The following is a 14,787-nucleotide window of genomic DNA, read 5'->3' on the forward strand; positions in this document are numbered from 1 at the left end:
TAGCCATGAAGGGAAGGAGAAAATATTGAAGGAGGAGATAAGATCCAGTTCGAGGTTTTTTCCTCCTCCCTTCTGTATAGAAGAAAGTTCCTATTTATTGCTGGATACCTGGGATATAATAAGTGCTAAATAAACACTAGTTGATTCAATACAATGGCCAAGTTTTCTGTTGTATTTCTTTCTTTTGAAAATCAGTTTGTAGCTGCCTCAAATCTTTTTTGGAAAGCAATTATAAATCCAGTTGAATGAATACACAGTCGGGCCTCCATATCTGCAGGTTCCACATCCATGAATTCAACCAACCATGGATCAAAAATATTTGGAAAAAAAATTGGAGAAAGTTCCAAAAAGCAAAACTTGAATTAACTGGCAACTAGCTACAAAGTATTTGCATTGTATTTACAACTATTTACATAGCATTTACATTGTATTATTAATAATCTAGAGATGATTTCAACTATAAGGGAGGATGTGTGTAGGTTATATGCAAATACTATGCCATTTTATATAAGGGACTTGAGCATCCATGGATTTTGGTATCCATGGGGGAGGTATAGGGTCCTGGAACCAATCCCCTGCAGATACCAAGGGATGACTGTAATCTCCACAATATGTACATCTGTGCATTAAATGAATTTCTCCTAAATTACGCAGATATGCAACAGTAAAGCATATCAGAAAGCGAGGAAGCTAAGATATGAATAGAACTGAATCCATGCATCCTCCCAAAGAAAGCAGCATAGTACTGTAAAAGAGCAGTCAGAAAACCTAGATTCAAATCTCAGCCCCATCTCTCAATGACTGTGTGGACTTGAGGTAACATCACCCTAAATTTTATCGTTTGTGAAATGGTAATACCACCACTTTCCTCACAGGATTGTTGGGAAGATTAAATGGGAGTGAAGGTGCCTTATTTTTGGATCTTCTCCACATAGAGCAGAAATGGCATACTGGCAGCTCAACAATACAAAGTGTATGGAAGTGCAGTGGTGGGCACACAGCAAACACAGAAAGGGAAATTATGAATGGAGGCAAATGAAAGGAAGAAAGATGTTATCTCTAGGGTGTGACATGGTGTTGGGTGTGTTTTCACAGAAGTCAGTTATTTCTATAAAGTGGTCTTCTAAATGGAAGAATAAAGGTGTGGTATGTTACCTTCAAGAGTGAGCATATAAAACTCCTGGAAGGTAAAGTAATGGAGAGCTAACGGGTCTTGAAGAGACATTCAGAGAAGTGACTGGGATATATAAGATAGCTTTTTACTGCAGAGTTGTAAAGTGGAAAGAATAATACCTAGGTTGGAATCCCAGCTCAGAAGTATGACCTTGGGCAAGTTACTTAACCCATCTAGAATCTCAATTGCAAAATGCAGATAAAACCTCACAGGATTGCTGTCAAGATTGAAGGAGATAATGGATGGGAAAGCTGTTAATGTGATACAAACAACAGGTATTATTAGGAGTTAGTCTGCCCCCAGTTACAACATAGTATGTCCATGACCTTGGCGTGATTTCAGTTCCTAGTGCCTCGGTTTTCTCATCTATAAAATGGGGAGGATGATGCTATCTACCCTACAAAGTCTCTGAGAATCAAGTTGGACCATATATATGAGACATCACGCCTTGAAAACTGTACAGTCCTGTACGTATATAAGGAACTGCCATCGTGGCCGACACGTTTTATGCATGTCAAGGCCCGTGTTTATACACAGAAACACGTTATTTTTAAGCTATGCAGGTGAGGAAGACTCGCGTGCATTTATGCATCCATGAGAGGGGCACAGACGCACGCTCACGGATTCCGGGGGTGTGACTTGCACGCTTGGGAAGAGGACCGTGGGACAAACTGCTGGGCCGGAATCAGAGGGGTGGGCGCCAGGGTGGGGGCAGGGGGGGGGATACAGGATGCACGGATGGAAAAGGCTGGGGGCACAAACACGCATGCCCAAGCCGGAAACGTTTTCAGGGGAGAGCAATGCGCATCCCCGGAATGAGGGGGGTTGGGAGGGATGCGATGTGCAAGCCCGGGGGGCGGCCCGAGGGTGCTATACCGCACGCCCGGGGCCAGGGCTCTTTACCTTATCGCTGTAATCCCTCAGGACCCGCTCGATAGCCCCCGCCTCGCCGGCCCGGACGATGTAGAGGGCGCGCTCCTCATCCATGGCCGCAGGTGCGGGGGAGCCGCGGCCGCTCTGCGCGCCCAAGCCGCTGCCTCCAGGTAAACGCCTCGCGCCCCCGCTCGCTCGCTTCTTCCCAGCTTCCTTCCTTCCCTCCTTCCCTCCCTCCCTCTGCCTCCAACCCGCCAGCCTCCGCCCGGGCAGGCCCGACGTCACCGTCCCTCAACTTTCACCCCGCGACGTCACCGGTCCCCCAGCAACCGGCGCCTCGCGGCCACCCCCGACAAGGCCCAGGACTCGGTAGAGGCCTGACGAACGGCCTGAGGAGGGAGTCAACCCCGAGGCCCTGCTAGCTCTCCTGCCTCTCCCTCCTTCGGAGAAGAGTCCAGCCTTTTAAGTGTGCTTTCACAGACAGAACTGTTCTCTCCTGACCCTCCTCTATGAATCATTCTCCTCAGCTGACGAGAGCGACCCGGCTCTTCCCCGCCCCTCTAAGAGCCAGCAGCTAAATGGACTACAATTCCCTGCGTGCAATGGGGTCATTCCACTCTTCCATCTGACTTACCGCAGTGCCGAATGGCATGTCGGGATTAGTAGTCATGCAGCGGGAAAGACTTCCCTCCAAAGGCATGCTGGGAACTGTGGTCCTGCGAAGGCCGGAAACCGGAGTCCGGCGGCCGCCTGAGGCCAGCGGCCCAGAGACCGTTAGGGGGAGGGCCTAAGCGTCGGCTCTGCCTCCTTTTTGTTCCTTACGGAGCTGACCGTCCTGCTCGAGCCTTTGCTGGTTGGACTGGTTGACAGCCGCGGAGACTGGCACCCCTTGGTGGGAACTGTCATGCACCGGTTTAATTCCCTCTTTTCTCGTTTAGCGGTTTCGGTCTCTTTGAAATTCTTTCCTTCCTTCCTTGTTTGCGGTCATGCTATGTATTCAGCTACAATAATGTGGGAAATTGCAGGCAGTTCTCGGATAAAAAGGGGACTCGGCGGGTTTTTGCCTTAATAATAATAGCCGGCTTGTATCGCGTGCCGCCGGGTCTGCAGACTCAGAGCTAGGTGATTTCTCACTACACTTGAGATTTTTGTGGAACCGTAGGAACCCGAATAGGTTAAGTAATTTGTCCTAAGTCACATAGCCAGTAAATGGGGAATTCGAGATTTGTATCAGCGTCTTTCCCCAAAGGCAGCTGTTCTACAACCGCCGGTAAATGTGATAATACGGATATACTAGTAATGGTAGTGATGGTGATGATGATGGAGGCTCACATTTGCTCAGTGTTCGCTACATGCATTCTGTTACATACTTTACTTGTGTTATCTCAGTCAATTTCTAACAAATTAAGTCAACAAATATTTGAGCATCTATGCTGTGCCAGGCACTGTTCAATACCGTTCAATACTGTTCGGTATGTTTACAGTGGACTCAAAATGAAGTCCCTGCTGTTGTGGAGCTTCCATTTTAGTGCTTAAAATGAGGTACTATTCTCATTTAAGATGAGGAAACGGAGTATTGGAGAGGCTAATAGATTAATTTACGAGGTTGCAGAATTTGGAAACTGAATTTGAACTCGGAACCTATCTATGCTCTTTCTGCTCTCCCAAGCTATTTGCTAGAGAGTGGATGAATTCTCCAAGCAACTTTCAGTTCTCCATTCCAAGCAGCCTTTACCAGAATCATCTTTCATGCCACCCCTGCTTGCCTCTCCCTCTTGAGCTGTGCTGAAGAGGAATTAGAGGGGGCAAAATTTATTCATCTAATAATTATTGAGTTTTTTCTATGTGTCATACGTTGTGCTAGGCTCTGAGAACTTAGAAATAAAAACAAGTATGCAATCTGAGCTCATGGAGCTTTTTGGTCTTTCTGTGGATTAGACTTTTCACACAGCAAACCTTTATTGAGCATATTTGTTGAGCCAGGTATTGGGGTAAGTGCTGTGTCCATAATAAAGTCAGAAAGATTTTAATCTATCTCTTTACAAAGCACCTTCATGGAAAGGTCACGGTATAGTAAGCTGTATTCCTTAGGTAATAGTAATATCTTCCAGTTATTTTTTTTAATCATTTACAAAACATTTTAATATACACCGTCTCAGTGGATCATTGAGGAAGGTATTGTTCCCATTTACATATAGGAAGTCAAGCTCAGATTAGTTAAATTACACCAACTGGGACTCACACTGAGAGCTGTAACGTAAAATATTCGGGTGCTTACTCTCTGTCCAGTACTGTACTACGTGCTTTTTGGGTAACCATACATTTATTTTTGGAGCAAGGGCTCCTGCGCAGGATACTAACAAGCATAAAGTATCTGAGTAGAGACGTTTCTTTTAAAGAGGGTCTTATACACATGTGTTTGAAATGCCTGTTTACCAGAAACAGGCTATGTTTTTAGGCTCCAACCCTGTACTTCTAAAAAGAGATTTAAAAAATGTGAAACCACATGAATTAATGGCTTGGGAAATTGCACTTTAGTAAATCTTAATTAAGCACCAATATTCTGATTTTATAAATCAAAAGGATCTTTGACTCTAATTCAAGTCATCCTTTGACCACTGACGAGACTCTGGTCCCAGAAAAATTAAATGACTTGTCCAAAATCAATAGTTAAAAGCAGACTCCGGGACTAGAGCCTAGACTAGCTAAATCCTGGGTCACTACATCACTTTACCTCCCTGAATATTTAGTTATGTGATACTTTCAGTGACTAGAGTCTCTGGTCCAGCGGTAACTCCAGTTCCTGTTGATTCTTGCGTGGCTTGGTGCCAAGGAATTAGGATTTAGAGCCTGGGTAATCAAAGCAACAAATATTTATTCACAAGTCACTGCTCTGAGATGTAGTAATATAATTCTGTACATATATATGAATAGTGCTTTACTGTTCTCAAAATATCTCCACGTAGATCATCTGATTTAATCCTTGTAATAGCTGAAAAATGCAAGGTCAGTAGGACAGGCGCTATCTTCCTTTTTGTAAAGAAAAGGGAAGTTCAGTGTGTTGATTAGCTTGCTCATAAGCAATAAGTATGCTAATAAGTGGTATAGTTAAGGGCTAGAAACACTCTGGGCTCTGATAGCATAAAATGTTATGAACTTATAGGTCAGGGCCAATGAAAAACCCTGCAAATAGTTACCAGTCATTTATTTTCGACTTTGATATATCCTGCGGTGGCATTTCCTCTGCCGTGACAATGGACTAGTTGGAATGTGCCAAATTGAGGGTCTTAAAGGAGCACCTGGTGCTAACAGCTTTTAGAATCCAAATCTTTCACATGTAATACTTTTTATACATTTTCTTTAGAAGAAAGCAGAAATTAAAAAACTAAACAGCTTGGTCTAGTCGCTACAGCTCCAGAACTGGAGTTCAGAGAATTTCGCTAATTCAAGATACAAACTGTCACTCAACAACCACTGTGCCACTATGTGAGGCTACTCTCTCAATCTCTCTTAAGCCATGGTGTCCTCAGCTGTAAAATAAAGGGACTGATCCAGATAGAATCTTGGTTCTCTCTCAGTTCTAAAATTTTGTGATTCTAAGGACAACAACAAAACCACATTTGAACATGCTCATTCTTTGGACAAATCTGTTAATGAGAGTGAGGTTGTACATATCAATGTGTGCAAATCAAAATATCAATATGATACATGCAAATCATTGCTTGGGCATACCTGCAAGGATTCTGATTCAGTTGATCTGTGGTGAGGCCTGGGTATTGGTAGTTTTAAAAGCTTCCCGGTTGATTCGAATGAACAGCCAGGGTTGAGAACCACTGGACTAATATTCTGGTAGACTATCAACCACTAAACTAATTTTTTGCTAGACTACCAAACTTAGGTGCACGTGACTAACTAATTAGTCTTTGAGAAATCAGAAAAATATAGCAAGGTAAAAGTTATCTTAATTTCATTTTCTATCAAGAATGAAGTCTCCCTTTTGTAGCAAAGTTAATTAACATGATTTGTACCTTTAACCAATATTTGGTGCTCATTGGGGCACAGCATTGTCTTAGGTACCATAAAAAAGAAAAACAGTAGAATCAATTGATCCTGTTCTTTGGGGATATAAAAAACATCCAGGCAATCAGCAAATCGTTTCTACTGACAGGTAGGAACAAATTAAATGTAAGTATTATGCAAATCAAAGTAAGATAAACATTGATGAAAGAAGAGTAATCAGAGAAGCCTTCTTGGAGGAGGAGAACTATATAGAGAATAGTACAGAGAGCTTAGAGGGCTAGCAGATAGGGGGAAATGCCAGGAGAGAAGTTCAGGAGGCCAAAACCAATGAAACACTTGTTGAGAAATGAAACCAACTTGGTTGAATTTGAAAGCCAGCAAGGGAGACTCCTTAGAGGTCAATTGGTCAGTGGGATAAGGAAGAATTAAATCTGAGAGACATTTCATTATCACTTTTGACTCTATAACCAGCCTATCCAACTTGAGCTTACAACATGTTACATTCCTGAAAACTATCTCACAATACCATACGACACAAATAGAACTGGGAGACAGAAAAGGGTCTGTTGCCAACTGGTGTCAAACCCTTGTGCACGTTATTTTAATTTCTCAGGATCTTATTTATAAAATTAGAGTTTAATTAGATGACTTCAGAGGTTTTTATTTTAAACTCTTAGAAATTTATGGCTACTTGATCCAGGCTTTCAGCACCTTTATGAGGTTCCTCCATAGTATTCCCAGTATTCTAATTGCTAAAATTGAGCCCATGCTGTTAGTCCTTGGCAAATGTACCTATAGTTGTTCAATACTGATTGACTATCCACAGTGGGGCTCTCAAATTAAGCACACAAAATGGGCGCTGCCCTTTAGGAGTTTTTATTTATCCAAGAGCTGGAATGTGGGTCAGACCTATTTGCATCTCACTGGCTTGGAATCCCATCCAAACACCTCTTGGGAAAACCCAGCGCTTTGGGTGGCAATGCTGTAATGTGGCGAAAGAAGTTGGACTGGGAATTGGAAAACCTGGTTTTTAGTCCAAACTCACTGTGTGAGTCTCAGAAGCCCATCATTTGTCAAATTCCTTAAAACCCTTCTGGCAACCAGTTTTTTGTATCTCAGAGGAAGACTTGAAAGCCAAAGGACTCTACTTGCCCTCTTTGAGCATTGATTTTCTCAACTGTGATGAACATAATAATATCTACTTTGCAGGATGTCTTTAGGGTTAAAGGAGATGGCTGTCAGAGTGGCCAGCACAGCAGACCTGGCATGGAGTAGCCACTCAAATGTTAGCTGAACTGGAATACAAAATGCAACCCCCCTCACAATGATGTTGGAAGATGTGGGGACAAAGGTCATGTTATTCCTATCGATGCACAAATGCTTGAGTTGTGTTGTTGCTGATGTTGTTTTTAACAACAGAAAAGTAATTCCAACACACTGCTTTGATCTTTAAACCTTGAAGTTAATGTCTTTAACACTGACATGCTTTGACGTAAGACAATTTGGGGATAGTGACTGTCATGTATGTGTGTATGTAAATAAGGAGCCTAAAACACTACACACACACACACACACACACACACACACAAACCCCATATCAATGTCTTTGCAATTAAGCTTTTGAGATTCACATGTCAGAGGAAATATATTCTCACAGCCCTTCTTCCCGTCACTTCCTTTTTAGCTCTGTATGCAGTAAAGCATTAATTTACTTACCAACATTTGACTAAACTCTTAAGGTTCAACCCTAGGAGGAGGTGGCAGTGGACAAAGGATTATTGTCATTCATCATCAACACATTTTAGTCTTCCCCTCCAGTTGCCTATGAAGGATTAGCATTTCCCTGAAAGGAGGAGGACAGAATAAATTGCATCTCCCGCCAAAGAACTGCCAGCTCCTTTCAGCTGGGGGCACATACCGGGAGCTTTTCCCATATTAGTCAGCTTTATCTCAACTTTTGGGCAGTGCCTGCATCTGACTTTCATGGGTTTCAGGGTCAGTCAAAACAGAATTGTAAGGTTGTCGAGGTCAGAGGCCACTGCTGTCAAAGGGTAGTGACCTGAACAGCAAGAGGGAGCCAGCGCCCCCCTCTACCCCCTCCAATGACTTCATTCTAGTGAATACTTGGCTCATTGCACCTCCCCTGCAGAGCTTTTTTTTTGACCTAGTAATAAAAATCCTCCTGTGACCTGGTGTTTTTTTTACATTATTATTTTCTTTTGTTCCTGTTTCTCTATAGAATGACCAAGTCTTGGTCCTTGATAACGTATTGGTTTGTACGTACCCTGGGAAGTGATGGAGGGAAAGCTGGTCTGCTGTTTACTTACAGTGAGTGGATGCCACCTCAGGTGCAGCTTACAATCTGCCTTCATTTAACACACAAAACTTTCCCAGAACTTCTGAAACTCTCTTCAACCCCAGCAGGTTCTCTTACCACGGTCAAGGTTGATTTAAAAACTGCAAAGCCGCTTAGGAGAGAGGAATGGGGGTGGGGTGGAAACAAAAGTAGGAAGGAGGAAGAAGGCAGGGCGCTATAGCAGAAAGAGCACAGGCTCTGGGAGTGGGGCAACGTAGTTTCCACATCCCAGCTCTGCCATTTACTGTGTATGACTCTGGCAGGGCACTAACCTGCTCAGAGCCTCTGTCTCTCCACCTGTAAAGAGAAATGATTATACCACTGACACTTCTCAAGGAGGTTTTGAGAAGTGGAGATGATGCCTCTGATGGGCCTGGCACACAGCAGACCCCCAGAAACGGGAACCTCTATGGAGTGAGGCAGAGCTGTTTCAGGAATGGACCATATGTCACTCAGTGCGAGATGAGGAAAGCGTGTCTCATTTAAAGCTTGTCCTTCTGTCTTAACTACATTTCAGTTCTTAAGAAGACATTTTGCAGTTTGTTTCCGAGAGGTGTAGCCCGGGCCAAGACATTTCGGATTCCATCTCTGGTGGGGGCATCGTTTGGCAGTTCTTTGAGAATTCACTCTTCTGAACTTCTCTCAGTGGCTTTCCCTTCTATCAGGAGACTATTTTAAATATCAAGGATCAGCACTGCAGCTGCTTCTGAGGCTGATGCTCTCACCCCTGCTGTCTCGGTCAGACCTTGTTATTTTTCATAATAGTTATTAAACAACTGGTTTTAGCTCTGGAGGCATTTATGATGACAAACGGAGGAATAAAACTGGGGAGCCCTATTTCTCCCGCCCACCCTCTCTCTTCACCCACACTCTTTTCCTAGCAACAGCTCTTTTCTCAACTCTTGGGCCTACGTCTTCCGTCCCACCTACACCAGTAGCAGCAAAATATGGGCGTGAGAAGGCTGGAGTGGGGGGTGGTCGAGGTGCAGGAGGAGGAATGGGGGAAGAGCTTCAGGGAGGAGGCTGATGAAGCACAAAAGGTTCTGACCTCCTCGGAAGAAGAGGAAACCACAAGGGCTGGCTTAGCTTGGGAGGCTGCCAAGGAACTGAAGCAGAGAAGGGCCAGGTTAGGAGGGCAGGCGGCAGAGTGGTAGGGAGGTGGGCTGGGCTGAAGGACAAACAAAACAGTACAGTCAGGGAAAGGTTTGTCAGCTGGGGGGAAACGGTGAACAGTGTGGATGACTGGCATCTGCCACTCTGTACAAAAGAAACTTGGGGTACCTATTCAGGGAAGAGCAGTCCCTGGATCTTAGAACTTCAAGGTGGAAGGGGTGGTGTTTGTCAACCCTGGCTGCAAATTAGAATCATCTGGGGAGCTTAAAAGACTACTGATTCCCCATCACATTCCAGGTCAAGTATTGACTGTGGGTGGGTCCTACCTATCAGTATTTTTATAAAGTTGACAGAGTAACTCTGACGGGCAGCCAGGGTTGAGAACCGCTGAAGTCCAGTCCTACTTAGAGCAGGAATGTCCCTTCTCTAACATCTCTGGTGGAACCAAGATTTAATCTCATTTCTACCTCACTTTGAAGCCAGTAAGTACATCCACCTTTTTTCTTTTAAGCTTCCTATGATGATGATGTGCATACTTCAGACTCTTGACTAAGTCTGAACTCTGAGCTTCAAGAGATCTACAGCTGCCCCTCCCCGCACTCTTTCCCCTGTAATAAAGGGAGACTAGCCCCTTCCCAGGATTTTTAAAAAAATCTTTCGATTCTGCCTTTAAGGGGTATGAGAAGCTGGGACAAACAGCCTGTTTGTTTTTGCTCTTTCCTTCTCCAGATTCACTTCAGACATTTTGATTGATGTCACTTTAAAGCAAATATTCAGGACAAGTCTGGAGGGAGGGGGAAATAGCAGGAGACTGCCATCCCCAGCGGAGTCGTGTAAGAGAGGGTGGGGTTGGATACAAGGAAGGGGTGTTGCTTGGTGACGGTGGTGCAGGTTATATGGGACTCAGCTCCTGGGCATGAACCGCAGCCCGTTTCTTTAGCACCAGCTGGTGGAGCCGTCGCCTTCTCTCTCATTGCTGCCTTCCTGAATCACTGCCCAGCTGCCAGTCTGTTCTTTGTTTTCCCTAAGCTGTCCACCCTCCTCACCCAGATCTGCCCGCCCTGGTCCATCAGCACACAGACTATAATTCAGGATGTCACAGTCATAGAGCAGGTCCACTCGAGGTCCAGTGGGGAGGTGACCCCTCCAAGGTCACATGGTGGTGAAGCCACGGCTCCCTTTCAGTTCTCTTTCCATGATTTCGGCCCCTCTCCTCAGTGAGGTTGGGCTCACTCGATGGCAGACGTTTTTGATCGGTCTGTAACTGGGTTGCCGTCTCCGAGGGGCCACAGATCCCCTTTCTTTCCAGACCTGGGCTATACTAGAGGCCTGACAAGGACACAGCAGGATGGGTGCCTAGGACGCCACAGGCCTGTGACGTGGGCGAGACATCCTGGCTGCTGTTCATGACTTCAGCCAGCTTCAAGCTGGCCAAGTCCTTTTCAGAGAGAGTCCTGAAGAGGGCAGGGTCCCTTTATTGCCAAGACTCCTCTGTGCACCCGCTGACAAGCGGCTGGCCCCGCTCCCAGCTGCCGGCCTTGCCCATTCCCTTCCTGGTGGCTGGCTAGGGGCCACCAGAGGGAGAGAAGATGCAGCCGAGTCATGAGCTCACAGCAGCTGTTGTCTTCTCCTAATCAGATCCCTCTGTGTTCTGAAGTGGAAGCTTTAGAACAATTGGGAACATAAGCAGTACGCTAAACTCCCAAGATATGGGGACCTTGTGCTCTGGAGAGAGCGCCCAGTGGCCACTTGCCTCATCTGAAGCTGCCTCCTTCCTCCTACAGCGCTGATGACTCCCGGTTCTCGGCTGTGCTGTGACGAGGAGGCCCTTGTTCTCTCCTCTGCAGAGTTCCTCGAGCAACCACTCTATTTTCTGGGATTCAGGCCCTTGTTGATTGTGACTATTTTTTGCCTAAATATCTGTACATTTAAAGAGCTTGTGGTTGTTACTTGTACACGGGTGTTGTTTATTCTGTGCTGCTGCTACCTGGCTGGAGAATCTGGCAATTGCTTAGTTTTTTGTGCTTAGTAGGTCGAAAGTCAGACTTACTACACCCATTCATTTGTGGAGCATGAGCTTTGGATTGTAGGAGAGCAATAGGTCTGGTTATTCTCAGGCGTATTTTCAGTGACTAAATATGAAATTTTATTCGTCCTCTCCCTTATTTGCCTCATATAAAGCCAACTAATGGACCTTGGCTGAAAGAGCAAACTAATTTACCATCAGAGAGTGAAATCCAACATCTGCTTTCTTTTGGTAGAACAACACAGCTAATTTTTTTAAAGGGGATGCTATGTAAAATGTATAATTTTAATCCTAAAATTAAAATTTCAGGTATAAGTATGTTATGTAATAGCAAATAAGAGCTTGGCTTTAAAAATAAATCTTTCAAAATGCAAATTGAGTTGTCAAATTCTCATGCCTTTTAGTTAAAATAGTCACTACTGCCATTTCTGGAAATCTGTGGCTCTGAATTTCTCATAGATCCTAGACTCTTAACATTTGGGCAAAACATTTAATCATTTTCCCTCTGTGTCCTCACTTCCCAACCCTAGAATCAAAATGCAGTTTTGGAGAAGAATTTGTTGGTACTTACTAAGTATTTAGTACTGTTACTGTTCTGTTCCAGAAGTTTATTGGCGTTTAAAGCACTGTGCTTGAAATATCTTTACAACCAGTGATCATTAAAGCATAATGAACTAAGTACCAGGGGACCTCTTAATGATGCTGGTATTGAAGAATAATATTCCCTGCAAGAGCTGAAAGGCTCCTGCCCTTTGCTGACGCTAGCCATCATGAAAACTTCAGGTAAATCCTTGTATGTAGAACTGGTTCCCTACATCAGGCTGTGGGTACTAAATCATCGTTTAAGGACTGCATGTGTGGCCTATCCACATTTTAATGATGACAAGATCACAGGGAGCTGGATAAGCACAACCACAGAAGACCACTTAGTTTTGTTTTGCCTACTTATACCCTAAGTATTCAGAATGTCATTTATATTACACACACACACAGGTCATTATCAAATGCAAAATGAAAATGAAGAAAGCAGGTCATTCCAATACTTTTTATTTGAGTGTGAAACCATTCATATCTTGCACAACTGTACAGATAAAACTATTTCCATTTTAGCTGTAGACATGATTATCACACTGAGTGGTGTGATCAAATATTTTATTTACAGAACAATTGCTAAAACATCCGATGTCATGTTTCCATTTATTTCTTACCCATAGGGTAATAGGTCCACCATAATTTCTTGGTGTTTTTTATAATACAGAAAGAAAACCTATGTTAATCTCTAACAAACCTCACAAATTGCTACAAATCTGACAGAAAAATGCCTACGAAAAGATTTTCCAAAAGTACAATACATTTTTATTTCCACACATACACAGTATAGTATAGGCTCAAAGGCACAGCTTTGAATTTTTTCTTTTTCTATCAAAGTGTCGGAAATTATTATAGTCTTATGAAGGAACCATGAAAGTCATTTTCACACTTGGTGCTTGGTAAGTTAAAAGTTTGGTCCATTCAGTTTCACAGAGTTAATACAGCAGAGCTGAGTATGATACTCAATGCCATAAATCCACATTCTCACAGAACTTTAAAAACCCCTCTCCTGCCTTTTGCTGACACTAGCCATTGTGCAAACTTAGGACAAATACTTGCACGTAGAAGAACCAGTCCCCTACAAACCTCACTCAACTTAAGGCATACAGAACAGGCCTCTTCCTTCCCTCTATAAACAGTGCTTACATTCCAAGACAATGCAGGTACTGTGACAGACATGAGTGTAACAGGGAATCTAGAGTTTCCAGATACCTCCACTTAGCCCTGGTGCTCCAGGAAGCAGTGATGACACCACCAGGAAGAAGGGATGCTTAGGACATATCTGAGGGGGCTGTCTGTTGTACAGTAAGATGACAGCCAGATGGAAAGGTGAATGCTCTTGGTTAAATTATGTGCCCATCCAAAAGCACAAACCAGGTTCCGTCTCTAGTATCCACCCTTCAAGACTAAAGAGCTTTTGTCAACAGGAAAATAGGTAATTTACTGGGAATGGTTGCCAGCATAAAGTGAAGGCATGGAACAGAGGGAAAAGGCACAGGTCGGCCTGCCCGAGATAGTGCTCTATACAAACAGTCAAGTCTGGCTTGGCTACAGGAACCCAACCTCACTGACTTTTAGTGAGTCCCATTTCTGAACTAAAGTTTATTCATCCCACACTGAATCCCAGCCTCATGTTCATTAGGAAAATGGACGCCTAGGAATAGTCCAGGAGTTATGATGTATTGAGATAAAATTCTTCTGAGGGGTGGGTGTTGAGTTTATTATTATTATTAATAATTATTATTAATATTAAATATGGATTCCTATGAAAGCAGTCACTTAGCCCATCCTGTGGAGGCCTCTCCGTTGATGTAAGCAAAGCCAGGAAAGTGTTGCATGTGCTCATACTCAGAATTCCTGCGCGTGGTCAGGGGTGTGTACATGTCACTAGAGTTTCCATACCTCGTGGAATGCACAGACGGGCTTGTGTAGCACGTGTTGGCTGTGGGCACCTCTGGCCATCGGGGGGTGACTGGGGTAGGATGCAGTCTGGGAGTACTGCTCATCAAACAAGGTTCCATCCGGGAAGTGGGGCTATTAAACGGGTACTTGTTGAGGGGAAAGAAATTCCACAAAGTTAAAATTAGCTTGAAGTTGCACATACACAATATCAGTCATGTTCACAGTTTAAGTTAAATTTCTTAAGACGCTGTTAATGAAAGTTGATGGGAAGTAATCAGTGAAATTCTGAAAGATTGACTCTTGGTCTAGGAAGCATATAACAGGAGAAATGCAAAGGATTTCATAGCCAGAGCTAGGCTGATAGTCACTCAACCAAAAATACTGACTTCGTGCTCTTAATCTGCAATATTTTGGGAAGTCAAACCCAAAAGAAGGAATAACCCCACTGGGAATACAGGAGAGACAGAGAGAGAGAGACAGAGAGAGAGAGAGAGAGAGAGAGAGAGAGAGTGTGTGTGTGTGTGTGTGTGTGTGTGTGTGTAGGAGGAACAGCATGTCCAAATAGATACAGATATATGGATGGATGGTTTTGAGCTTTATCACTTTATCATTTTAGGAGATGTGATAGGTCCCACTCCATCAACCCAAGGGAACAATACTGCCAAGAAAAACCCAATGACATCATTAAAAATAGCATTTTACAGTTGAATTCAATTATGAACTGCAACCTAA

At 43.8% G+C, this 14,787-nt stretch overlaps 2 protein-coding genes across 9 annotated transcripts in view; both read right to left on the reverse strand.

Moving 5' to 3' along the window:
- RIC8B (RIC8 guanine nucleotide exchange factor B) overlaps nt 1-2,274 on the reverse strand; it is a 116,453-nt gene extending 114,179 nt beyond the window's left edge. For all 7 annotated transcript variants that reach the window (XR_009702475.1, XR_009702474.1, XR_009702473.1 and 4 more), the window contains exon 1: nt 2,078-2,274. Coding sequence is in view for 2 of the 7 variants with exons in the window: in XM_061204195.1 (XP_061060178.1) it covers nt 2,078-2,161 (84 nt within the window). In the remaining 5 variants the exon portion in view is untranslated. The remainder of the gene's footprint in view (nt 1-2,077) is intronic.
- Nucleotides 2,275-13,928: 11,654 nt separating this feature from the next.
- Nucleotides 13,929-14,787, reverse strand: part of RFX4 (regulatory factor X4) — a 162,700-nt gene continuing 161,841 nt past the window's right edge. For both annotated transcript variants that reach the window (XM_061204694.1, XM_061204695.1), the window contains one exon: nt 13,929-14,201. In XM_061204694.1, the coding sequence (XP_061060677.1) occupies nt 13,929-14,201 (273 nt within the window). The remainder of the gene's footprint in view (nt 14,202-14,787) is intronic.

The sequence above is a fragment of the Eubalaena glacialis genome, chromosome 11, assembly GCF_028564815.1.
Source record: "Eubalaena glacialis isolate mEubGla1 chromosome 11, mEubGla1.1.hap2.+ XY, whole genome shotgun sequence".
NCBI classification, from domain to species: Eukaryota; Metazoa; Chordata; class Mammalia; order Artiodactyla; family Balaenidae; genus Eubalaena; species Eubalaena glacialis.